Below are 27,208 nucleotides of genomic sequence, written 5' to 3'. Positions count from 1 at the left end.
TGCAACTACTAACTAGTTATTTTTACGAGATCACATCTCCGCCCCACAACACATCCCCACCATGTATTGGGAACATCTATCATCGGGACTGGTACTATCATCGGGAGATATTCTCAATACACGGCAGGGATGTGCTGTGAAGCGTTGTGAGGCAGAGATGTGAACTCTTATTTTACTGGGATTTCTCGTCTAAGAACTGATAATTTGACGCTAATCCAATAGTGATTGTGTAGCAGAATTATAAACAAACATGACCTCAATGTGAAGCCCAAACCATACAGCATAGAAAGCAAACATTTGGTAAAATCCGGAAATAAAGATGGATATTGATTACTGAATCAAGACAATTTTAAGTACTGGACGAGCAGATACACGATAAAGCATATAACATTCTATTGATTAAAAGCAACACAATATTTTTCAATACTAAATCAAACATGAGTTCAGGAATTCAGTCAGTTACAGATGTCTTCCACCAAAACAGAAACCTACACAACTACACTAGCTTATATAAAAGTTCCCGCAGGAGGAAAATATCATCTCCAATCAGCAACTAGAAAGGAGAAGAAAAACCATCAAACGATCGATCACAGAAGGGAACGGCGCCACCATAGACGAAGGCAGGAACAAAAGCCATCAAACTTCATTAAGCAGCATAATTCACTCATGATTTTTCACCCCATTCTTTCTGTACTATATAATTCTTGAAGCTCGCCCCCGTTTCTTACAAGCTTCGCAAGAAAGTAATAAGCCAAAGAAAAACCTGGAAAAACCCGTTTAAGTGAAGCAATCAGAATTCTGGTTCAACTCTTAATCACAATAATAAGCTTTCGGAAAAGGAAAGTGAAAACTGTCATGCATTCATATATCCTACCACAAAGTTGAAGAAAGAAATGCCACCCGTCAAGCTGCAATGCTCCTCGCAAATCAACCACAGCCTGAGCAGGTGTTCGTTAATAAACTGAAACAGTAAGAGAAGAGCATGCACTGTTACAACCACCATGGACATATTAATTTATATAACAAAATAGCACATCAGAATCAAAATAATATAGAAGGACAGGAAACCCACCCTATTTACCCATATGATATGCGGCAATGCAGAATATACTATTTGACTTAGGCATGAGGTTGTCATGTCAGGATGGTGCTGTGTCCCCTTCCCCCCGTTGTGTGGGGATGGGTGTTTTTCACACGAACAAATATATGTGTGTGTGTGTGTGTGAGAGAGAGAGAGAGAGAGCACAGGAAGTACTCCACAACTCTATGATCTTTCACCCATCATTCTTTATGTAATTTGTGTCTTTCCTAAAACAGATCCACTACCACACAAATGTTGTTACATTTGGACCAAACCATTTTGTTCACGGGGCCATGGATTGAATGGTCTATATGGTTTGACCACTGACTAGTTCAAAAAAAACAGATCAACAATAAAAAGAAAATTAAAAGAAAAGCAAATAGTTGCAGATGTATTTGAGGTTATTTTGACCAAGCCAACATTTCTAAGAATTGAGCAGCCTAAAATTGTAAACTGGAGGAGTCACAACTTATCAAAATTTTTATAACAAATTAGAGCACCATAAAGCCAAGACCCCACCAATATAAATGAGTTACGTCTGACTAAGATAAAGAGATTATCAAACTAGAAAAGGCTGTGAAAGTTCTCTAATAAACCATTCACCCCATTAGTTTTTGACCTAATATAGCATAGATTATAACATGCCATGCAAACCAGTTTAAATGAAATGTCAAGTTTCAACAAATATTTATACAAAATGTTGAAAAAAAAAACTTACCTAGCATATCTTGGGACAGATTGCTCCCCAAAGTGCTCCAGAACAAAAGCTGGAGATCACAAAGGGCCGAGAAGAAGACCTGCAGCATCAAAAATTCATTTTATATAAAGAATATTACAACAGCCAAAATATGCCACTAAGCTAATCATACTAAGTGCAAACAGGATCACTCACCTTTAGAAGCTTATTGAAATACTCTCAATCTTTTCTATATACTTTCACTGGCCAAAGTTCATCTCTGAGTATCTGAAAAATGTACACTATACTAAATTAGTACTAGCAAGTTAATAACAATAATGACTATAATAACAGCATTAACAATAAAGCAACAATAACAATAAAAGGAACATTAACAGATCATTATAGACATTCAGGATTTCTGTACTTGTAGAAGATAAAACATTTAACTTGCCTGCGAGGCTTATTTTGTCGTTGCCCAAACTCATCGTTTACAAGGTCTACAAAGAATTAAAAAGCCATTATACTTTAATATCAAGTCCAAAGTACTATGCTACAAATAACAAAATCGTTCAAAGACAGCTGGCTTCATAATACAACAAAATGACCAGAGTTCAAAAAAAAAGAAAGAAAGAAAGAAAAACTGCATGTAACAAACTGGCACCAATCTAAAGTTTAGTTTCAACTTTTCATGATTCATATTAGGAAATGCAAGGTCAAACATCTTACCAGGTTTCTGCGAAGGCTTCCAAACATTGTTAGTTTTGCTTGTACTAGTTTCTTTGCTGCACAGAAATTGCCAATGAGTTCCTTCAAAAAAAGAAGAGAAAGGAAGGAAGAAAATAGTTTGCATCTTCAATGTTCTCTCAAAAAAAAAAAAATAGCTTCAAAAATAAGCTCAAATTGAAACACCAAAATAGTACAAATTTGTGATTTCTTAAAGAAACAGGTGAACATTGATTTATTTCTTCAATTGTTTTTCTTTCTATGCTTTTATGCCTACCTCAGGTGATAACCAAGAACACCTTGAAACCTAATTAATGGGGCTCTCCAAAAACTAGAGAGCTCAACAAGTAACTTACACTAAAAAAACAAATAACAGAAAAGCATTATTTTTTCTCTTTTTTAGCTCTCTCACATTTCATTTTAAAAGTTTTCAAGCTTGTATATTGATGGTCTGGCTTGTTTGCAATACAAATTCATTTGCACGAGTGCAAAATCCCAGTTTACTTTTGTTTTAGCTTTCACCTCATTTTGTTTGTTCGTTGTGCAGATGAAGTAAAATAAAGCCTGAATCAAAGTAAAAGCCAGAGCAAAATTGAACCAGAATTTACATTCTTCTCATTTGCACTCCCATACATTTGTACTAGTACAAATGAAATTACACTGTAAACAAATAGAGTCTATGGGTTTTATGGGGTTTCAGGGAATGTGAAATAGGATTTTATAATTCTTTTTCAACTAATTATTGGAAACATAATTCACAATTTCCATTATCTTTTTACATGGATTTTCTGGCTAAAAACAGTTTTTAAACAAGTCAATAGGCAAAAGGGATAAATATTAACTCTGACGGACATCTTCTGCATAAAATCATTGAATAATTTGAATATGATTTACTATTGCTTTTTTATCATTTTATCAATAGACGTACCACTTTGTTACATTTCCTTTGCTAACTAAACAAAACACCACTTTATTACTTTCCTAAATTTCTCTATTTTTTTATTTTTCATTCTTTAACAAAGAGGCTCATAATAATGCCGAGTCTATAGCACAAACCAATGTTCCCAAGAATAATGAGGTGAAGCAAGGAAAAAAAGGAAAGAGAAGTAATGTCAGCACGATACTAACCCTGACCCACTCATGGAAGATGTTTGCCCCGACGGACGAGCATAATAACCACCATCAACAGCAATGTAGGGCGAGCAATATGTAGCCCCTAGAGCTCCTGCAGCACCCGCCAAAACTGGCACCCTGGAGATCAGGAGAAGCTAAAATAAAATACCGCTTTTGCATAAAATGAAAAGTATATCAGAAGAAAGGACTTAGGTGTGATAATTAGTCAGCTGACAGAACATTAGACACAGGTGTGAAATACTCTGTTTCTTCAAACAACTAATAATAATAAGGAGCTGAAAAATCTTCCTAGAAATCTTTCAGTAGTCACAGAGACACCAGTCTATTAATTTGACCATTTAACTGAGAAATGAATGTAAAAATAAAAAATAAGAACAAGAAACAGAGGCCAAGCTAAATTGAAACAAAATCCAACAAAGGAAACAAAAAAGTTGTGGAGAAAAAGATAAGAACAAACCAGGACACCAGCCAACAAAAACTAGATCCCTCAACCAACAAAATGGCATCACAACAGGTTGTAGTACACAAATACAGAACATAGACTCCTCCAGGCCACCCCAGCAACAAAATAAAAGCTAAAACCCCAACTTTAATAAAGATAAATTAAAAACAAATGTCATACAAAAATTAAGAGAAGTAACATGCATACCAAAACCCTAAAATAGTACTTAAGGGATTCAGCTAGAGATAATGCAAACAGATTCCATCACCAGTTCAAGCAGCTTAATTGGTAGGGAGTGCTAAAACTAAAGAGGTGAACATCAACAGCTAAGTCATACGGCCACTTATATTATGAGAAGTTAGCTTTCCCACTCTATAGAAATAGAAAATATACGATTTGTCTTTGAACAGAGCAAGATCATCATATTAAAAGAACAGCAGATCGTTACCCTAGAGAACAAACTTATCTCAAAATGTAAATGAGAAAAAAACAAGTAAATATACCATGCCATCTCTGAATTTCCAAAACCAAGCTGTGGTTGTGAAACATATCCAGGAAGCGCCATACCAACAGCAGGAACTCCAAGACCACCAGGATGCTGACCCCCAAATTGCATAACTGCATTTATGCGATCAATATTAATTCTGAGAAAGCTAATATTACAAGGTGATTACAAAGATGAAGATTATAATGATAATCACATAAAATATTGAAAGGCAGTCTAGTTTTTCATGACCAGACTTACTCAAAACTACGTCATGGAACCAATAATGAAATGAAAGAATTGACAAAAGGCTCATCAACCATTGGCCTAGTTGTGATTTTCCACCAGGCAGCAAAGTGTGTTTAGTACACTAAAGCATTCCTTTATTGTTAGTGTTAGAATCAATTAGGGATTTATGATTTCCGCTTTCTTAGCTAAGCATTTGATTGAGGGTTGACAAACCTACTGAACTAACTTGAGGAATCGAATCCATCAATTAATTTGAACATCAACAATGGCAATTTTAGAGATCTAACTGTCATGAAGCCATCACAACTTGCCAACCAGCTGTACATGTCATTGTAATTCTTTTTATTTTCTCCTTTCTTCGCCTTCTAAAGTTCTTTTCATCGCAAAAGAGTTTTTTTTACCATTGCCTTCTTTTTAAAAGGAAAAGCCAACTCTCCTCTTACAAACAAGATTTATTCTTCTATCCCAGCCCACCGCGTTTCAAGCTTTTCTCCGTTATCACCCCACTCTTCTTGCCTCCCAACCTTCGTTGATTTATCAAAAGAAAATGTTTCTTGTCATTCTGTGAATTGTTCTATATAAAAATTTTATTTAGTTAGTCTATCTTCACGTTAATATTATTTTCAGCTTTACAAGCCTTAATGTTAGTGCCCCCCTCCCGAGAAAAATAAGGAAAAAAGAATTAACCATTCATGAATAATCAACATCTATCAAAAGAAACCAGGAATATTGCAGAGCTTTTCCATAGTTTTCCCCAACTTTGGAAGTGCTCATGTCACAGAGCTGGTTGCTGGGTGCTTGAACAAATGTGTACACATTTTGGCAGAAGCCAGCACAGGGTCTCAACTAGGCATTTCAATAACACCAGTAGCCTGTTGTAACTCATTTTGGAAGTAGAAAATTCCAAAGTTGACCACCTTATGAATGCAAAATCGCCAATCTTGAATACAAAACAATATAGGAAGTATAGTCATTGCATTTTCACTGATAAATGCATTGCCTATTAACTTTTACTTGTTTTGATCCATGAAGAAGGGGTGCTGGACAACAAAGCCTAACAGTATGAGTTAAATCTGACAGGTTAGACAACCTGTAAGGGAATTATTAAGCCACTCCAGGGAGAAGGGTGCACATGTTAAATGGACTAGGAGGTCAGCAGTTGCTTTATCTGACAATCTAGCAAAGCAAAGAGTAAATTGGGAGTCTTTGTTTTGGGCTGTTTTTTAATTTTATTTTATGACGAGGGTCACATTATGTCTCTGTAGGTGACAGTTTATATTTCTGTTTTTTAAGCTACTGAAAGTTACTGTTTCCTATCAAAAATAAATAAATACTGACAGGTGTTGGGTATACAGAATAATGTGAAATTTTACCTGGCAGAAGTGCTGGGGTAGCAGGAAAGCTTTGATCACCATGAGCCCCAATAACCTGGGCTCCACCATACAGAAAAGAGCCCCTTCCACTTCCTTGACCACTGCTTTTCCCTTTTCCAACCAAGGCAGTCTTCAATTTACTTGATTCTGGTGACAATTCTGTTTCTCCAGGTTCTGGTGAGTCCCTTGATGGAGCCTTAGGTGGAGAAGCAGCTTGAGATCCGCTGCCTGGACGCTGACCAAGCTGTTGAGTAGATCTTAGAGAAGGTTGAACTGGGATTTGAATAGGCCTTGGCTGAACAGAAGAGATTTGTGGCTGTGCAGGAACTCTGTTGACTTGGTTAAAAGATGGGGTAGGCTGATAATTAAGCTGTCCAGAGATAGAAATACCTCTTCCCTGAGCTCTGGACTGAGGCAGTTGTTGTGTTGAATTAATTGTTGAAACTCCAGAAGTATGTAATTGCAGATTAGCCAATTTCCCAGAAACTGACCGAGCGGACTCATCGATGTAAAGATGGTCCTGACCAATGGGATCAGAAACTGTCTTCCCACAAAGCAATGCACTGGAGTGTGGTGCTGAAAGATTTTCATCCATCAGTACAGAAGATGTAGGGCTCCTGTTGGTATTTCCAGATTGCACATCCCTTTTCTGTGTAATAGAGATGTCTTGATTGGAAGAGCTAGAAGGATAAAATGGAGGTGAAGCAGAATTCAAGTTTGATGCAAAAACATTCTTCCTTGGAGGAGCTGAATCAGGTTGTGCATTTGGTGCCTGTGTGAATGGTACATTTGGTGCCTGCGTAAATGGTCTCCCTCCTGGACTAGTATTTGAGGCGGTTTCAGTGGATTTTCTGGATCTGAAAACATATATAAAATGCCATTTAAATAATGAAATACAAATGACAAAAGAAGAAGAAGAAGAAGAAGAGAGAGAGAGAGAGAACTAATAGCAGACTCAAAATTTACTCACTGTTTATTTTGTGTTGGCAGGACCTCACTGCTGTTCTTTGGAGGAGGCTCATACCTTCTAGGCCCTCTACCTCTCACACTCCTTGCAGTATGGTTGTGATTGTTATCATTTTCATAGGCTCTGGATCTGTTCCTTCTCGTGTACCCACGGTCCATAGCCCTGTTCCTACCACGACCTCGATTACGGCCTTTCAATGTCCTCCTTTCCTAAGAATGAACAAAAAAAAGCATTAGGAGTTTATTTCAACATGCATTACTAAGATGAGATTCATAATGATGGCTTGTGGTTCTATGAACCTTTGAAGTGAAATTTGTGTAAATTATTTGAGCTGAAATATCGATAACTTTTTCTGAAAAGGTAAGGTTTATTTGTATAAAGTATCAAAGCGTATGCATGATCTTTTTGTGCAAAGAATTTCTATTCATATAGACAATCCTTTTTTTATCAGCTATTCATATAGACAATCCTTAAGAACCCACAAAAAAAAAAAACTTCCAAGAAGAGGATGAGATAACTTCCCCTTTAAAACAACTAAGAGTGGAAACCCAACTTCTTATCATTTCTACAGCAGAGTATATGACAGCCTCCTCCAGATTCAATTTCTGTTCAGAAACTCTAGAATTTCTTTCTAACCAAATGACCCAAAGAACTGCTATGGGGACAGATGCCAGAAACACTTTCCTCTTTTGGTCATTCCCGGCACTTGTCATCCAGCTATTAGTGCCCTAACAAAACAGGACAGCACCAGTAAAGGGGAACGAACAACCTTGCAAAAATGACGCCAGATTCTGGATGAGAAAGTGAAAAACGAGGAAAATATGAGATGCTGCTTTAGTCTCTTTGTTGCACATAGAAAGGAGGAGGTCAGGCAGGTTCACACCCTTCCTGGCTAACATATCCTTAGACATCTCTCCCACATAGGGCTGGCAATTTTGACTGCAACCCATCTGACCCACCCAACCCACCCCCCTTAAAATCCACCCATTTGAGTAGTGGATCAATATGGGTCAAGTCACCCATTGGGTCAAGTAAAAAGGGTTGGGTCAGGGTGGGCCATGGCCTCATGGGTACCCAAGGGTTGGGTTAGGGTTTGAAAATGAGAGAATCGAGTAACCCTTTACCTCAACCTCTCCACCTCCACCCTCTCCATCTCCACCTCTCTACCTCTATTTCTTCATCTCCCCACCAACTTCACCCTCTCTGTCTCCACCTCTCTACCTCCATTTCTTCATCACAGCAGCTGCCACCGTCTACTTCCGCTAACAAGTGGCAGATTTCCAAGTTGAAAATCAAGTTCACAGCCATCACCGCTGGAGAAGCCCCATTGGATAGCTAATCAAGCTACAGATATCCAACTATTGCTCTTGGATCTAACGAGAACCACAGCATCACTTCCTCCGCCGCTTTTGAAAAATGTTGATGGTTTGACTTTTGAGAATGGATTGAAGCTCCAAATTTCCCGATCTACAACTACTATGTCATTGTCGTCGTTGTCCTTAGACGCATGATTCTTTACGTCGGAGAAGAGGTGGAGCAAGAACTGAAACGTCATCATCTTCAAGCTCCAAATTTTTTTGCATTCTTTGTAAATCGAGGGCTTAAGACAGTGGCTTTTTACTTACAAAATCGAAGAATGTCCTCCTCCAAATTTTGGATTATCTACATTTTCCTATAATCTTTTGTGCAAAAAATTCTGTATCTTATTTTCTTTTTGTATTTTTTTTGCATTTTCTATAATTTTCTACAACATTCTGTTAATTTATGTATTTGAGCATTTTTCCCAAAATTTTCCATTTCCTTACTTTTGGTTGAAATATATTTTTTGAATTTTTTATCATTTTATGTGTTTTATGCATTTTTGTCATTTAATGTATTTATACTATTTTTATTTTTTTGTTATATATATATATATACACACACACACACACACATACATATATATATATAATTTTACCATTTTCTGTATTTCTTGGCATTAGCCAAAATATATACTTTTTGAATTTCTCATTTTTTATGTATTTTATGCAATTTTTACTTTTGGCTGAAATATATGTTTTAATTTTTTTATAATTTATGTGTTTTTGCAATTTTAATCATTTATTGTATTTTCTACTATTTCTGCATTTTTTCTTGTTTTTTATGCAATTTCCATTTTCTTTAATTTTTGTATTCTTTTCATTTTTTCATTCTGAATTTTCCTGCAATTTCTTGTAATTTTTCTATATTTTTTGTATAATTTTCTATGTTTTTTACAATTTCGATTTTATGCTTTTATTTAAATTTTTTATTGCTTCTTTTTTTTTTTGCAATTTATGATGTTTTACACGAAATGTATTTTTTTACCATTTTTGGGTTTTAATGGTTTTAATTTTTTATTCGAAAAAATTTGATTTTTTTATGTTTTTGAGTTGAAACATATGGGTCTGTTTTTATGCAATTAGAATAAAAAATAAAAAAAGGTCTACTTTGAATCAAAGGGTCAAATGGGTGGGGTTAGGGTGGGTCAGGGTCAAAGTGGATTGTGACCCACTAACATGGGTGGCAAATGGGTTAGTGGGTCAACATGGGTGTGTTGGAAATCAACCCTCACCCAACCCAACCCACCCATTTGCCACCCCTTCTCCCACACAACCAACCAAGCAAAAACCTTTGAAGGTGCTACTGTACTCCAAATAGCCTTATGAAGGAAGGAGAGCAGTCTTTTCTCCTAACAGTCCCTGATAGAAAGATCCAACTGTAAAGAGACCAGACTTGGTCCATCTCCATCTTCTGGAGTCTTGGGCTTGCACTTTGGATCAAGGCTAGAAGCTCTGTCACTTGCTGCATCTCCCAATTATTTAAGTTTCTTCTAAGTGAGGGAGCTCAGATAACATGGGTGGCAAATGGGTTAGTGGGTCAATATGGGTGTGTTGGTACTCAACCCTCACCCAACCCAACCCACCCATTTGCCACCCCTACTCCCACACAACCAACCAAGCAAAAACCTTTGAAGGTGCTACTGTACTCCAAATGGCCTTATGAAGGAAGGAGAGCAGTCCTTTCTCCTAACAGTCCCTGATAGAAAGATCTAACTGTAAAGAGACCAGACTTAGTCCATCTCCATCTTCTGGAGTCTTGGGCTTGCACTTTGGATCAAGGCTAGAAGCTCTGTCACTTGCTGCATCTCCCAATCATTTAAGTTTCTTCCAAGTGAGGGAGCCCAGATAAGAGAAATACCCCCCCCCAACACCACAGCAATGTTTTAAAACACAGAGGCATGACACCGTTTTGGGGGCGCCTCTCTTGGAGGCATGCCTCCAGGTGTGCACCTCCCACACCTCTTAAAACATTGCACCAGAATCCATAAGGTAACCAAGAACCTTCATCCATTAGCAAACTCAATACTTTTCAGTGATCCCTACTCCACAAGTCATATGATTCTGCAACAGAACGCCATAGCCACCTCCCAGGGGTGCTATAATTAAACCTTCTAATTCGCAGTCCACCACAAGAGATAGGTTTGCAGATCTGTTCCAGCTTGCAAGGTGGAATTTCTTCCAAGTCCTTCCATCCAGTCCAAAAGAAATCATGCATGGATTTCACAATTTTCTCTGCCACCCCCATAGGAATTGGAAAGAGAGACATAATATAATGGAAGACAGGCAAGAACACTTCTGGTAAGTATCAATTTGCCTCGTTTAGAGAAATCGCAGGCCTTCTGCAGGGCTAATTCCCTATGTAACCTCTCCAAAATAGGAAAGTGCATTTAGCTCCTAGGGGTAGGTCAAAATATTTGGAAGGAATATGTCCAGTTTTGCAACCAAGAACCACAGCCAGCTCCTGCAAATTTCCGATCTCACCCGCTGCCATCATCTCACTCTTTGCCAAGTTGACCTTCAAACCACACAACCTCGAACTAGAATAGATATATCTTAGATGGATAAGTTGTTCCAACTTGGCCTCACAAAAGAACAATGTGTCATCTGTGGACTGTAGGAGAAGAAAGGACCCATTGTTGTTCACTTCAAACCTTTCTAAGCAGTCTCCTTAAGTAGCTCTTGCTGTCATTCTGCTAAGTCCCTCCATAACAATAAGGAATAATGGAGGTGAGTCAGGTGACAAGGGATGGATCACGTTGTCTTGGACCCCTTGAGCTTCTAAAATTTCCTTTTGCAGGTCCATTGATGAGAATAGAGAATCTCAGAAAGCAGTACAAACTTTAATCAGTTCCTCCATTTCTGACCAAAATGCATTCTATCCAGTACATAGTCCAAAAACTCCCAGTTAAAATGGTCATATGCGTTTTCCAAATTGATCTTGCACACAAGGCCCTTCTTGCCACTTCTTCTTCTTAAATCATAAGCTCATTGGCTATAAGGACACCATTCTGGATATGATTACCATGCACAAACACCCCTTGGCAAATAGATATTATAGAACAAATCACCTTCCACAGTCTAAATGGAGGGAAAAAAACTCTGAAGCAGTGCTTTCAACAGCTGAGTGATCCCCATCGGTGCTTTCAACCCCAGTTTGTAGGTATTGAATATTATTTTTTATTGATAACTTTGAGGTCTATTAGATGTGATAAAAGAATGATATATACAACGCATAGAGCATATTAGTTAGGCCAGCAGAGTGGCAAAATAGCCCCTTTTCAGGCTGGGAAGAAAATCCAGTTACATTGTAACCCCCAGTAAAAGTTATCCCTGTCCACCCTTGCCTTGCAACTGCTCAGCGTGTCCATGACCAAGTTTATCAATTAATTTATGAAATATGATTATGGATTAACATATGGAGGCTTTTATGTGCTTGTTAGTTGATTTAGAACCCAGATATACATATTTTTGTTTGTATGCCAAGTTTTTATTTTACTTTTTTTCAAAGGTTGTTGCACCAGTTGCACACCTCAAAAACTAGAAAGGCCCCTGCACTTGCCACTTTTAAACACTACTAACTACTTGATCGAACCACCAAACCCACCACCCAGCTAGCTTTCCAGGTCAACGCTCAGTTTGGTTTTTAAAACACTGCTCGAAAAAGCTTAAATTTTACAAAATGGACTCCAGTGTGAAACTTTAGGTAAAAGTGGTTTACAAAATTGATATTTTCTCCAATCTCCACCACCAATAAAAGACAAACTGTACTTTTTGTTTTGCGCGAGGAGGTTGGCAGGGGAGTCATCAAAAGCAGAAGGAAAAATAGAAAAAATGTTTACCTCTTCATAATGCGCTTCCTGCATAGTCATCTCTTCAAACTTGTCATGCCCCCACTTCTGGTCATCCTTTGATTCCCACAGCTTCCGCCCACCAGGAGTTCGCCTGCATAGAACACAGCAAAATCTTGTTAAAATAATTCATACTACAGAAATCCAAATATGGAATTCAAAAAGGACAATGATGGTAAACAGGAGAAAATACAAAGCACCATATATTGCTAAACCAAAGTTGTATAAAATCACAAATCTAATAATAATCTTAAGCCTGTGGTTTTTTCAGCAGCACAAATCTTCTTAATCCACTATCACATCAGAAGTATCCAACACCACATGATTTGGCTCCAATAGAAAGCTTAGGTGATTAGCTTCCCAACTTGTGCATTTGAACATGCTCAGTGAAAGTTGTGAAAATATGACAATGAGTTGCAGGATTGAAATTTAAGTTTGGTGAAAGTTTAGCCTATTGGGTCCTTTTCACAAGTCATCAGAAAAGAAATAAATAAATAAGTTCATTGATTTTAACCGGTTGGTGAAAATATTCTCTTACATTGTCATTAGATTTGGTTTGACGAGATCTATAAGTTTTTAGTCAAGTCCAATTTGCAGAAAAAGTGAGTATGTTTGGACATTAAATTCTAAGGCCATGTTTAGAATGAGGCAGAAACAAAAAGACAGAACAAAATAGGATTCCAAAACCCACTGCCATTCAGCTCCCAAAAGCAAAATTTATGGAATTCCACAATGTTTAGAGAACCGGATTGGGCATAGAACAGGAAAAGGAGAGGTTCACGAGTCAAAGGTTCAACCATGGTCAAATCGGAGGTCAAACCATGATGAAGTGGTTGTTAAATACTATATATAATATAGTTTACAAATAATAGCACACTTCAATAGTTGAATGTTGAGGGTAGATGGCTAGTTCTTTATATTTTAAAGCAAATGGCCAGGGTTCAAGCCTCTTTAACTCGTATTTTCTTTTAAAATATATAAGTACTAAAGCAATATATACATTAAAGAGGCATAAAGAAGCACAAATAAACGAATGTCTTAATGGTAATAAGATATTGTACATAAATAAAAGGTCACAGTTCAGCTAGTCTGACCAGCTGGTCCAATCCAATTTCCTAAACACAGAATAAAAAGTCAGGGGTTCAAGTCTTGCCAGCATTTTGAAAATTCCATCATTTAGTGACCTCGGCTTTCTATTGAAAATTCCATCATTTATTCCATCATCATCCCCTTATAAGGAGGGGATGATAGCAACAAGGAAGGCTATTCGTTCCATTTTCCACCAAATTACAGATTCTACTCCATTTTCCACACTTGCCGCATTCCAAAAACAGCCTTATAAGGGATTTATGGATTGTAGATGATGGAAGAAATAGGCAATTTTGTCCAATAAAAAAATTGATGATAAAAGAAAATTTATTAAAAAGGAAAAAGCATACATAAGAGAGGTGACAAGCAGTCACCACTCACCAACAAGACACTAGGTGACCACCCTAAACAACACTCAAAACGGAACAACCTAAAAAAACACACAAAAAAAGGACTTCCCTCAAAACCAAACATCCACCACCCCCTTCAACCCTAACCCCATGATAAAGGCAAAACAACAAAAATGGGAGAAAATATAGGTTCCAGCCTCCACTAATCCTCTTCCTCATGCACATCTGACCTCCCATCGTCCTCTTCATTCCAAGTCTATCCTTCCCCCATGATGACTTTCTTCAAACTCTCCTCCCTTCTTCTTCTCTCAAAATCTTCAAAGGCTCTCCTAACAAAAGCCTCACCTCCCAAAAGGAAAAGACCAAGTTTTTTTCCAACTTCAACATTCTTCTCAGTAATTTTCTCAATGTTTAATCCACCTCCCTTCTCCAAATTTTCTACAGAAGTCACACCAGCTGTTCTCAAATCAGCTTCTATCCCTTCCCCAAATTTCTTGATTTCCTGTTGAGCATTGACAAGCTGGGGTTCCAAATTTGAAAGACTAATTTGTTCTCCCCTACCAGTATCAACTGACTCCGACACCTTCGTCTTCCCACCCTTTCTCTTGTAGACCTTTAAATTTTTTGTGGGACCAGCTCCAACTAATCCAAGCTTCAGCTACATGGACAATGTGCATCTTGCTAGAAGCCCAAGACTTCTTAGGATCCAATCCAACCTCATTAACTTCACATCTTTCCTCAAAAAAAGCTGGAATGTCAGCTGAAAGCTCGTCTTCACAGATAGACATGTCAACTGCAACTCCAACGGGGCCATCCTTTTCGACATCAACAGAAACTTTTTTCTTCATAAAATCAATCAGATGTTTCTCATTATCCCCCGCGCCTCCCCCCACCCACATCTCCACCCCTTCTACATCCTTTTCTGAAACTCTCATCCACCAAGGAAAGGCTGGAATATTGATTCCCTCTTAATGAGAATCATCCAACGGCTATTTGTTGTAGAAGTGTCCCTTTCTTCATATTTGTTAAACTTTTAAACACACAACCTTCATCTTCTAATTATCAAAAACACCTCCATTTTCTGAACTTCCATAGGTAGCAAGACACAGATATTGTTATTACATTTGGCAATGCCAACCTTTTCAGGAATCTTTTCTTGAAATGATATAACACTGATCCCAAAACTAAAGATTATTTTGTATTAGGGAGGTCTATCTATTTTATGGCTCAATTGTCGATCAATCAGGGTGCTTATAAGCTTTACCAAGTAATGGTCATTGGTTTATTTAGTACACAGTTGACTATGTCTCATGACCACATAAAATATTCAACCAATAAATGAAATCATTTTGGTTAAAGATCCAAAGAGAAAAACATGACATTAGCTTTTGAAGTTCAGGAAAACAAGCAATTCACATGTTTTAGCAGAAGGTGTAGTATACAATGTTTGCTCAAATTTTGTCAAACCCTTGATATTTGTCCAGGAAAACAAGCAATGTCTCTCTAGTCTCTACCAAAAAAAATGTCATTCAGTAGGCTGTAGGCAATTAAAGAGCCAAAGAAGTGGCTCCACTTGGCAGCATATTCAAATTGGTCCAACAAGGCAGCAAATAATTTTGACTATCCAAAATAAAATTTCAAACATTAACCAACAAACCACCAATCAACAGCAAACCTAGAAGTACGTGGGGCATGAGGACCAGTTATGAGACCATAAGACCATTACACAAACGGCTGAAATAAAAAAAAAAAAGCTATATTCTTTTGAATACAACACAAAATTGTCGCAAATATGTAACAACCAGTAGACTAAAGACTGCAGATTGCACCTCAAATTGAAGAGAACCCCGTATGTTCAATAACAAACAAACCTCTCAATATATCCTTGAATGTAGTATCACACCCAAGGCCACAATTTTAAGTTTCAAAATACTTGTTTTGGAGGAAAAACGTCAGCAGATAAAAGTTCAAGAATCCTATTGAACAGTACGACACTAAGCATGGAAATTTACGCAGTCCAACATTCTCGTTCCCTTTATTTTCTTATTCTGTCATCCATAATGCACAATTTTTTGTATAAATTCGAACTTATGACCTCTTGGTTATGTATGTCAATATGCTACCATTAATCTATCATGTTATTTGTGTTGCAACTATAGCATGGCATATACTTCATGGAACTGGAAAAGCAGCCAGTCAGCCACCTTATTTTTTGCGTTCCAAAGCATGAAGTTCTTACCTGTGTCGACCGCCACCATTGTCTCTAAACCGGTCATCATGCATGTAAAAAGCACCGGCTGTAGGAACAGCAAATGGCTCATTCTCCTTCTTCTCCTCTTCCGGCTGATTCTTACCCCGAAACCCCAAAGGTTCTGTGCCCGATCTTCGCCCCTCCACACCAGAGTCAGCCACTGCAGCCGCAGCGTCGAGCTCACCGGCATCATGCCCGCCTTTCCTCCGTCTCTCTTCATATTCCTCTTCTTCCTCCTCTTCTATTTCTTCAACTTCCTCTTCTTCTTCCATCTCTTCCTCCTCTTCCTCCTCTTCCTCTAGCTCCGATTCTTCCTCATCATACGCCGGTGCCCCACCCTGACCATCAGATTCAGCATCCGAACAAACGACAGTTCTCGGATCAGCCCTCGGCGGCTTTTCTCTGTCCTCCCCATCTCCGTCATCATCACTCGCTTCCCTTCTCCGCATACCTAGAGGCATCGACTCCTCTGGATCACTCTCATACTCAGCTTCTTCTTCTCCTCCTGATACCGCCATCTATTCTTACAAAACCCTAACACAAAACCTTCCACACAAGGGGAAAAATCAAAACTTCCTGCAAAATCTCACAACCTCTATCAACTAATTCACGTACAAATATATCGAAACCCTAAACCTCTTTTTTTTTCCAGAAAAAGGAACCAATCCGATTAATTTTCGATTTTGATCTAGGGTATCTGTCTATAAAGCCCTTTTGAGCCACAGAGAGATGGCAAGGCAAGAAAGGAAGATATCATCTTTGGTCATCAGACGACGAAGTAGTTGTCAATTCGACTTCGAGTCGAAATGTCGAACACCGACCCTAAAACTGAAACTGGTATCATCCAACTGCTAACCAATGAACTCGTATCAAATTCACGTGGATTTTGTATTATTTTTCTGGGTTCTAAATTTTAAGAAATTGATTTACTCTACCCTATAGTTTAGATATTGTCTTTAAAATGTTCAATTTTTTTGACAATTGACTAAATGCTCCCCTTTCTTAACATTAAATCACATTTATAGGGGTGCTAATCGAACGGAGGGCCTTTTTTTTAATCGAACCGGTACTAAGATAACTAATAATCAAAACCTAACTGAAACCAATCGATTAATTGATTGACCGGTTCGGTCAACCAGCAGTTCAGTTCGTCGGTTTTTTGGTTTTTTTATTTTTACAATATATATAAATATATAATATTCTATTTTAAATAATATATCATATATTATAAATATATATTTATATATAATGCATATTTATTAATTTATAATATATACAAATATTAAAGATATATAATATATAAAAATATATGTATATCGGTTGGTTCGATTAACCGTCGGTTTTCTATATTGGTTAACCGAAACCAAATCGATACCTTTGGTTTTTTTAAAACATCAAACCGACCAGTTTGATTAACCGATTTTTCGGTTCCGTTTTGATCAGTTCGATTTTTTGGTTGTTTTGCTCACCCCTAAGTCACAATCTATTTGATACTATATGATGTATAGACTTTTTAAAAACCTAATATCACCCTTTTGTGGTCGATTTTACTCCACTATTCTTCAAAATTTCAAAATAAAACTCAAACCACCTTGTCAATAAAAACACAATTAAACCTTTACAAGATTGAAGTTCAATAACACAATATACATGGAGCTAGCTAAATCTAAGATGACACTTTTAAAATCCAATTTTTGGGTGGGAGATAATCCTTCATGTTCACATGTTGAGGTCTTTGTAGCAATAGAGAAGGAAGATGATTTCTTATAGTTTTGGGTTGCAAACAGTTTTATTGGACATCTCTATCCATTGGAAATATTTGCCAGTGGAGAAAATTTGTCACGAGGAGAAGACAAGCAAGGAGTTATTCAAGTGTTGCATGTTTATTCAAATTTACATTTTGAAAAATTAAAGATGAATGATGAGTACAATAGTCTTTTTCATTTTTCCATTAATAGACTACAGACTCTAATGGCAACCGGGGATTTAGTCAATTGTCAAAAAATTTGGGTGCTTTAAGACAATTTCTAAACAGTATCAACTAGTAAATCGATTTCTTGAAATTTAGGAGTACTTTAAGAGATATACCCTTTTATAGTTTGTTATTGGTTAAAAGGAATAAAACTATAAAATGAATCCATACTAGATCTAATGGACAAACGAATAAAATTGGCAAATGAACTTTCTTGTTGATTACCCTTGTTGTTTTATTCCACGAGTTTAAAAGACACATAAGAGAATCTCACTATCAAAATAATGACCATTTATAAAAAGAAAATACAAAATAACAAAATACCACAACAAAGCTATAAATAGACTAATTTACAATTGATCTATTGGAATATGTTTAGGCTCAATTTGGGAAGAGTACGAAAATAAATTTTATTTTGTATTCTACATATTTATATTTGTAAGATCGAAATTTTAAGAGATGAATGGACTTTTGGCATAAAAAATAAAATAAAATAATGAATGAACTTCTAAGTTACCTTCCTCAAAAGTCTTGGATACCTTGAACAGACCGAAAGTAAGCTGATGACAACAACTTACTAAATTTCATAAGCAAGATTTTTCCAAACAAATAGATAGAGTCAAACTAAAATAAAGGGAATTTGATTCATAAAATCCAAGAATGACTTACTAGTTGGTTCCCCAAACATGCTGAAGAGTTACTCCATATTTCCTCTATGACTTTATCTTCAATCTATAATGCCTCCTATTGGATATTTTCCTTCCTTCCTTCCACTTTCATCCACCACGATTCCTCTCCCAACACTTACTTCACGGAGAGAAAGAGGATACTTCCTCCACCGTGAGGGGAGGATCAAACTTAGATGTCATTAACTTGGATAGGCCACCAAAAGGGATCGAGGAATCTCGCACTCGGCAAAACAAAAAGCGAGTGAGAATATTGAGTGTGTGCGCCAGTATAGGCCTCCATCCATGTGTATGGAACATTGGTGTATTCACTCATGATTGATCACATAGCCCGTTGCATATGGCATGGCGAGCACTAGATATTGTTTTCTTTTTCTTTTTTTTTAGCAGGGGGGGTTGATAACCAAATGATGGTGGCTCGGTTGGTAACTTCTTTAAAGTAGAGAGTTGCTATCAAATCCAACTGCCATTGGGGATGAGAGTTATGGGCATGGAGATGGACCACCCCCTTATGTATGCAACCACATGAAGAAGAACAAATTGTGAGGGGTATTTTTAAACCTATAATCGTTTTGGGGTTGATCGATATAAATGGTTGATTATACCTCAAACGTTAAATTTGAGTTTTAACCATGAATGCCTATGATCAATTCCAAACATGCATTTTTTTAGTTGAAATGACGGGGTGCAACTTGGGTGTGCCCAACAGCCTCAACTCGAGCATGGATTGACCTAGCCCACAACTTTACATGGGCTGGGATTAGATTCATCGTGTCTCTGGGCTAGGCCCAAAAGTTCAGGGTTTTTTAATTTTTTATGTTGGGTTTGGGCCTTGCATTTAAAAATTTAAACCCGTTTCTGACCTTATCTCAATCCAAACCCGACCTGATTATATACATGGATATATACATATATAGACACATATTTGCATACGCACATGTTTATATGGGCTGATCAACCAATTTGAGTGCATAAAATTTTAGTGCAGGGGCTGGGCTTATGTTGAATAGTTTGGGCTTGACCTCAAGCTAAAGTAGAGCTTAGGCTTTAGGCCCAACTATTAGGATTGGGCCTGAGGTTGAGCTAAAACCTGGCCTAGCCCACCCGATTTGCACACTACACATGCCAACATATGTTTCTCACCAATTTATATTAATTAACCCAAAACACAATAGTGAGCACATTAAATAAGCACACTATCCCTTATAAGGCTACAATGATGCAAGGACGGGACAGGTGTGGCACATTGATTGTTCCCTCCCCTCTATGTTCTATATATTATAACGAAAGTGAATTCAATTTTACATGCTCTACTTTTTTCTTTTTTTTCTTTTTTTTTCTGACCATGCTCAGCTTGTATGTTGTTGCCAATAATGCCTTAACCCTTTTTTTTTTGTTTAATGATTTGTGATTGACAGGAGATGAAACAATTCTTTCAAAGACAATGAGAAAATGTGGTTCCATGTTTTTTGCCAACATCGGTCGATCCCCCACTAAAATACGCTTAAACTAAGGTTATGTTTGGTTTAAAGGGAAAAGGTAGGAAAACCTTTATAAGGGTTTGTAACTGTTTACTTACCTTTCCATCGTTTTCCTACTTTTTTCCTTCAAACCAAACATAGCGTAAATGAGGATGGAAGTTTTAAAGCCCCACATGAAGTTGGCTTTGGTGTTGTTTTAAGTAGTCATTGAGATGTTTTGGCTGCTGAATTCGGTCCCATTAATGTAAGTTCACCCATGCAGGCTGAAGCTTTTTGCATTTCTAAAGTGATTGAATATAATTTGGAAATCTGGCTTACAAAATACAAGGTTTTGCATTCTATACATCAGTAGTTTGAAAGGAGTACACTCAATATTCCAGCCAGTTAAATCAATAAAAAAGAAAATGATAGAAAAACCCCTCAAACCCCCGATTCAAGTTTCCAAATGTCTTTCTCCTCTATCTCGTCACTCCCTCCTTCAAACCCTCTGCTGTTCGGCGGTTGAACTCTGAAGATCCGACCTGTATTACTCCGGCCAAGATGGATCTCTCTCCTCTCTTCTTCTTCTTCTTCGAAATCTGATGAATCAATTTTTTGTGCTAAGTACCTCGTCATTCGGTCTGCTTCCAAGTGGACGATGACTCAGAGGCCGAAGTGGAGAATTTTGCTAGGTGAGGACCTGGATGCCGAGCTGGGAGTGGACTAGGTGTCGTGCTGACTAGTGGCGAACTGGATTGATTGTTGAGCTTCATAATTCTTTAGAGACCTGCAAGGAATCAATGTCAAAGGACCCGGGGTGGCTAACCCGGCGAGGTCGCTCCGATGCTTAAGTCAGTACTCTCATAGTAGACTGCGTGCTAAAAAATCATAAAGTATGAGAGCTAGAATATGCTTACTTGCCTCCCCATGCCATTGGGGTTGGTGCCTTTATATAGGCATTGTTTGGCGTGGGCTTTACGCACCGTATCCAAGATTTCTGCGAGGTCGTCTAAGTGGTTCGAGATTCTCGGAGGCAACTACCATGCACATTGAATACGTGGGCCAACTTCCAAGGATCGTGGGAGTGTTGGGATATGCGTGCCGAATTTGTCGGTAAGCACATCTCGCAGGTCACCACCTGGACCTCAGTTAGGCTGGCACGCCCTCAAGGGAGGTCGCTCCTTGCGTCAAGGTCACTTCGGCCAGTGACGAGGTGCTGCAGGCCAGCCCTGCACGAGGTGCTTCTAGCCGACCTGAGTTGTGATCGAGGTTGCTAGTTCGGCATAAAGGTTGGTCGCCAGGTCGGCGTTAGTGCCAGGTCACCAATTCGGTGCATGTGCCAGATCGCCAGTTCGGGACACCATCATCTTGGCTAAGTGGTTCCGGGTGTCACCCAGTTGTTCCGAGACGCAACATGTCACGATGTCATTGGAGGGAGTAGGTTGCTCCTTTTGGCCTGGAATGGCTAATTCGATGAGCTTGTAAGCGTCGATCCAATTTGCTTCTCAAGTCGGAAGAGTTCAAATGATTGCAGCCTTCTGTAGGACCTCGCCATCTTTATTTTCGGGGCCCAAGAGCGAATTCATCTACTTGAGGAGAGGTGGAGCAAGTACCCCGAGGACATCTACCTTATTAGGGATGTGACCATCAAGAGGTTCTGCGATCCGGCTAAGTACCTCAAGAGTGAAGCTCCTCATGCCATTCTTAAGAGGGGGTTCTGTGTGATGGCTCTATCAGGTCGCTCCACCTAGGTAGACTTCGACGTAGCGTCCTTCGAACTGGTCCTAGCCAGTGAGTTTGATGCGGAGCCTGCAATCGAGGTGGAGGTCGGCTATGAAGAAATCAAGTTTGCATCCATATCATGGTGTTGAGAGCAAACTAGTCTTTCCTTTGTTTTCTAGTGTTGAATGTGAACTGCTTTATGTTTCTTTCACACAAAAGAGGCGATTGGGTCTCACGTGGTGTGTTGAGGTCTTTTGTCAACTCGGTACCTTAGGCCCTTAGGCTCTGGGAGCGACTTGCAGTCCATTCTCCTTACCCTTGATTTTGCCCATGCCGAAGAGGCGACTGGGTCTTATGTGGTGTCGAGGTCTTTTATCAGTTCGACACCTTAGCCTTTAGGCTCTATGAGCGACTCGCAGTCCACTCTCCTTACCCTTTGTTTTGCCCATGTTGAAGAGGCAACTGGGTCTTATGTGGTGCCGAGGTCTTTTATCAGTTCGACACTTTGGAGTTACGGCTGCGCTGCATCAGCCTCGTTAGTGATGCTGGTCACCCACTCCTACAAAAAGCTACTGTGAGCTCGACTTACGGGGGCAACACTACTGACTTTAGGTCATTAGCTCGTGTGGGAGCCCTTGAAGGCTCGACCAGCAAGGGCGTCCATGCAGTCCGTTGGCTGCCAACTCCCGCGGAAGCCACAAATAGCTCATCTTGTAAAGGGTACCTCACGAAGAGGATTGACGAGGCTTTATCCAAGTTGAAATAAAGTCGGCAGAGCTGCTTAGTCTATTGGCCACTTCCTGCTTAGTCTTTGAATTCATAAAAAATGGAAATTAGAAAGTGAGAGCTTTAGTTTCTAAAAGGTGAGAACCTAGCCTTCATATTTTATCCCCAAAATATTGTATTTGTTTTTTCGATTACTTTACCATTCTTCATCCATTCCTACTATCATAAGTCACAACAGTCCTCTATATGTTGCTAAGACTTAAGAGTAAAAGCTCGATTATGTTCATGGACTTCATGAGGCAAATTTAATTGGACTTGAACTCGGCTCAATTAACAAACAGGCCCATATATTAAACTCAAAATCAACTCAAAACTTGATCTAGAGAGCCAAATCATATTTTCTATAAGCTGAACTCGAACAACCCATAAAAAGCTTAATTCATTGCCACCTCTACGAATCTCTAATTAAGCTCACATTCAGTTCCATAAATAACTACGTGATTTGTTACTACTATAACTAATTCATTGTGCTCAATTTGAAAATAGTACAAATACAAATATGTAAAATGCAAAACTGAGCCTTTGGTTACAAAATTCTCATAATGCCTTTCTACACACCCACTCTTCTTCCTTTTATACCCCTATACTCATGTCATGTTCAAAGCCAACGAATTAATTTATATAATATCTTAACATATACATTTTTTAAAGGTAACGAATAAAGATGTCTTTCGTTAGCATGTAGCACACGTGTATCTGGTCCCAACCTATCCATATAGGCTCTTTGTTGAACCAGATTTCATTTTTTAGGTAGAAAAAATGTAGCCTTCAATCAGATTAGTCTCCACCCTAAGCTAGCAACAACGGCAGCCCAACCTGGGCCCACCCAAAAACAACTGAAAAAGAAAAATAAATAGAAAAATCCCAAATTTAGGCAACTTGTCAACATTGGAAGAATGGAAGTTGATGCCTCTATTGAAGGTTTCACACTAAGACCTACCTTTTCTCTCTCTTATTTTCTTGCTTTTGGGCCAAAGTTCTTTTAGCCCGGCTAGCTTTGGATTTAAAAAAAAAAGGTTAAATTGACAGTGAAACTACAGGTCCACTTCTGGGCTCCTTCAGCCCCAAACTCAGAATTCTCAAACAACTCGTTGTAATAGCCTAAAAGGCCTGGCCTAGGCCAGCCTTGTAAGTACTTATTTTGTCAGTCCCTGGCATTCGAGCTGTCCAAAACATGACTGGAACTGTGTACCAAAAAGCACAAATTTGGTCTCTGGAGAAACTTTTTGATAGGGCTGCAAACGGATCAAATCGAATCCACGAAATCCGAATATGATTTATTTATATTTAAATTCGAATAAGAATGCATGCATGGATTTGAATTGAATTTGGATTATAATAGGATATTAAATAGTATAAATAAATTAGACTAAAGATTATTAAAATATTATATTTTATGAACAAAATAAATTAAAACTAATCTAGGGTAAATCAATATTTGGTCTAATTACAAACAAATCGAATCCGGGTCACCCTTAATTGAATCAAATTCAAATTGAAATTCGGATAAATCAGATACCATTTGGAGCCTTACTTTTTCATGACTTAGATGGATGTTACGCGCAGGCCAGAGAAGACGGTCCTCTGAAGCGACCCAGAATAAGTCATATACACCCAATGTGATGTAACTGGGCCAGACAACTAGGGGTGAAAAAAAATGAACCGACCGAAATTGAACCAAAAATCGGTTAACTGAATTGATCAGTTCAGTTTTGGTTAATCAATATAGAAAATCGATGGTTAACAGAACCGACTGGTATATATATATTTTTATACATTTTTTATATATATTATAATTTAATAAATATGTATTATATAAATATATATTTATAATATTTTATTTTTTATTTATATATATTATAAAAAATAAAAAAAACCAACAAATCGAACCAATGATTAACTGAACCGATCAACTAGTTAATCAATTGGTTTCGGTTCAATTTCGATTACCTGATAAAATCGGTTTGGTTAAAAAAAAAAGGCCTACGGTTCGGATCCCCTACATGCCACCTTTTTTTTGCAGGAAAGACTTCTGATATATTGGGCCAGACTCTGAACATATAATTCTAGCTTGGCCAGGCGGGGACCAACCGGTAGACCCGATACGTGGATGATAGACCATCAGTGGATCTACCAAACTGGGGAACTCGTCGGGTTACTTCGTTTTAAAGCCAGTAACCGTCGAGAGTGCGGTTGCCATCCTATATTCCTACCATCCCACCCAGCCCGATAATTTCTCATCCACTTTATCGAGCTGGTCTAACCGGGTTCGGTGTGAGGTGCGCTTTTTGAGGAGCAAATCCCGATTCCAGGCGTCAGGAATTCAGAATTTGTATTCGTGGATCAAGATGTGTGCCCCGCAATAGAAGATCTCTCACGTGAGCCCTGGTGTTGAATAAGTACGGTCTTTAGTCGTGGTCAACAAATTGGTGATTTCGCCGATGTTTGGTATCATAACAATACACATGTCCTCGTGCCTTTAATAGCCTACATATAGGGGCATTATAGCATTTCATAGGCAATTTTAGTAGTCCCGATCTCCTAACAACGACGATTATACTCATTAGGGCTGTTCATAAGAAGACCCAACCCGATTAAACCGACTAATCTAGACCGATCCAATCTGAGTCGGTTGGGTTTTTATTAGTACGGGTCGGTTTAAGGTTGTGCAAATTCTTAAACCGATAATTTGGGTCGATTTCGGTATTCACACAAGAAAACCGAAACTGATTCAAACTGAACCGACTTAGTTCCTAATTCAAACATGAAGTTCCAAAGTCCATTAGGCCACCTAATTTTTGAATGGTTGCAAGAAACTTTGGATTAGTGAATAGTGATTAATGAACAACTTTTGTGGTTAACTTTTCATTTAAATTTTATCATAGGATATGGCTGAAATGATGTTCAATTTATGATTGTTTTTAAAATTAACAAGATTTTATCACAGGGATGAAAAAACTGGATCGATTTCGGTTTCTATGTCAGGTAACCCGATCAGGTCAGATCGGTTGAAAAAACTGCAATAAACTAACCCAACCCAACCCGTGAACAATCCTAATACCCACATTTACCCACTTAAGATCGCAGCAGCCACATGTGTTTTTACATGTTACTATGCATAGGGAGATGTTCCCAATGCACGAAGATATATTATGTTGGGTAGATGTGGTTAGAATTTGTGGGTAGGAGATTCCAAACTTATTAATTTTATAATTTACTGTGGTCAAATTCAGAATTTAATGACCAAAATGACCCTATGCCGACACGAGGTTGGTCCGTGCAAATGACGTTACGAAATTGTTTCTCTCGAACACAGAGAGAGATCCAAGTGACTAAACTGCACCAACGTAAGACAAATCACATGGAACGTGGCAAACGTTCATGTGTGGGCCCAAGAATTTTATGGCTAAGACTTGATCATTACGCAATCAATCAGCAATTCGGCCTCAATACGTCAAATATTCCAATGTAGAGAGACACCTACGGACGGTTATGATTTTTTGAGTACCTACGTTGTTCGCAAGTTTATTATTGTTGTGTGGGGCCACAGCCAAATAGTATCTCAACGTAATCTTTGATATGCAGCAAATTCAGTAAAGTACGTGCTCAAAAGATTCCAATATGATGAATTACATTCCTCACGTAGGGGCCCACTTAATTTTTATATTTTAAAATTCCATTTACAAATTCAGTAAAATACGTGCTTAAAAGATTCCAATCTGATGAATTACATTCCTCACGTAGGGGCTCCACTTAATTTTTATATTTTAAATTTCCATTTAACACATCAGAAAAAGAGAATAAAGGCTATTGATTCATTGATTGATATACTGAAAGAGTGGTCTTAGTGAAAGATGGAGAGCCATTTTGGTCTCATAAGTCAACGGCTGATGACCAAGGATGAGAAAAACCGAAAAACCAAATTGATAGAAACCGAATTAAAAAATTGGTTAATCGAATCAGTTGGTTTGGCGTTTTAAAAAAATTGAAGGTATCATTTTGATTTCGATTAACTAATATAGAAAATTAACAGTTAATTGAACCGATCAATATGTATATATTTTTATATATTATATATATTTATGTATATTATATATATTATAAATTAATAAATATACATTATATATAAATATATATTTATAATATATAATATATTATTTATTATTTAAATATAATATTATATATTAATATTTTTTATTATATATATTTATAATATATATTATAAAAAATTAACAAACCAAACTAATCAACTGATGATGCTTTTATATTATAAATTAATAAATATACATTATTAACTGAACCGTGAGCACCCGAAGTGATGACGCTTTTATTTTGCGTATGATGCTACTGGTTTTTGCATCATGCTTTATTACGTATAGAGATAAGAGGACAAAAAGGGAAAAATGACACGTATTCGCTGCCAATATTCCATGGTGGATTAGGTTAATTCGTTAAAAAGCGAGGGCAATGATTTTAACTAACCGCAAAGCAACAGCCTCCATGAGGCCAGGGTAGGGTCGGCCCGGTCGGCCGGTCGGGCCACCTTTTGCC

General features: G+C 37.9%; 1 protein-coding gene across 3 annotated transcripts; it reads right to left on the bottom strand.

The window, feature by feature from the left end:
- Positions 1 to 369: 369 nt before the first annotated feature.
- LOC104592263 (protein MLN51 homolog) lies at positions 370 to 16,968 on the bottom strand. 3 transcript variants are annotated; one of them, XM_010251532.3, is made up of 12 exons: positions 16,020 to 16,968; positions 12,333 to 12,435; positions 7,136 to 7,341; positions 6,166 to 7,022; positions 4,563 to 4,677; positions 3,612 to 3,734; positions 2,487 to 2,567; positions 2,212 to 2,257; positions 1,974 to 2,045; positions 1,800 to 1,878; positions 875 to 961; positions 370 to 763 (listed from the first exon to the last, which is right to left on the bottom strand). In XM_010251532.3, exons 1-7 carry the CDS (start codon positions 16,547 to 16,549, stop codon positions 2,531 to 2,533), a joined length of 1,971 nt encoding a protein of 656 aa, XP_010249834.1. In that variant the 5' UTR covers positions 16,550 to 16,968; the 3' UTR covers positions 370 to 763; positions 875 to 961; positions 1,800 to 1,878; positions 1,974 to 2,045; positions 2,212 to 2,257; positions 2,487 to 2,530. The 3 variants fall into 3 exon arrangements, with proteins under 3 accessions (XP_010249834.1, XP_019052399.1, XP_010249833.1); XM_019196854.2 differs by having other exon boundaries at positions 875 to 987; positions 2,487 to 2,542; XM_010251531.3 differs by having other exon boundaries at positions 2,487 to 2,542.
- Positions 16,969 to 27,208: the final 10,240 nt, after the last annotated feature.

The sequence above is a fragment of the Nelumbo nucifera genome, chromosome 8, assembly GCF_055504915.1.
Source record: "Nelumbo nucifera cultivar China Antique chromosome 8, China Antique-T2T, whole genome shotgun sequence".
NCBI classification, from domain to species: Eukaryota; Viridiplantae; Streptophyta; class Magnoliopsida; order Proteales; family Nelumbonaceae; genus Nelumbo; species Nelumbo nucifera.
The sequence above is the reverse complement of the archived record's forward strand: the minus strand, read 5'-3'. Positions and strand labels throughout refer to the sequence as shown.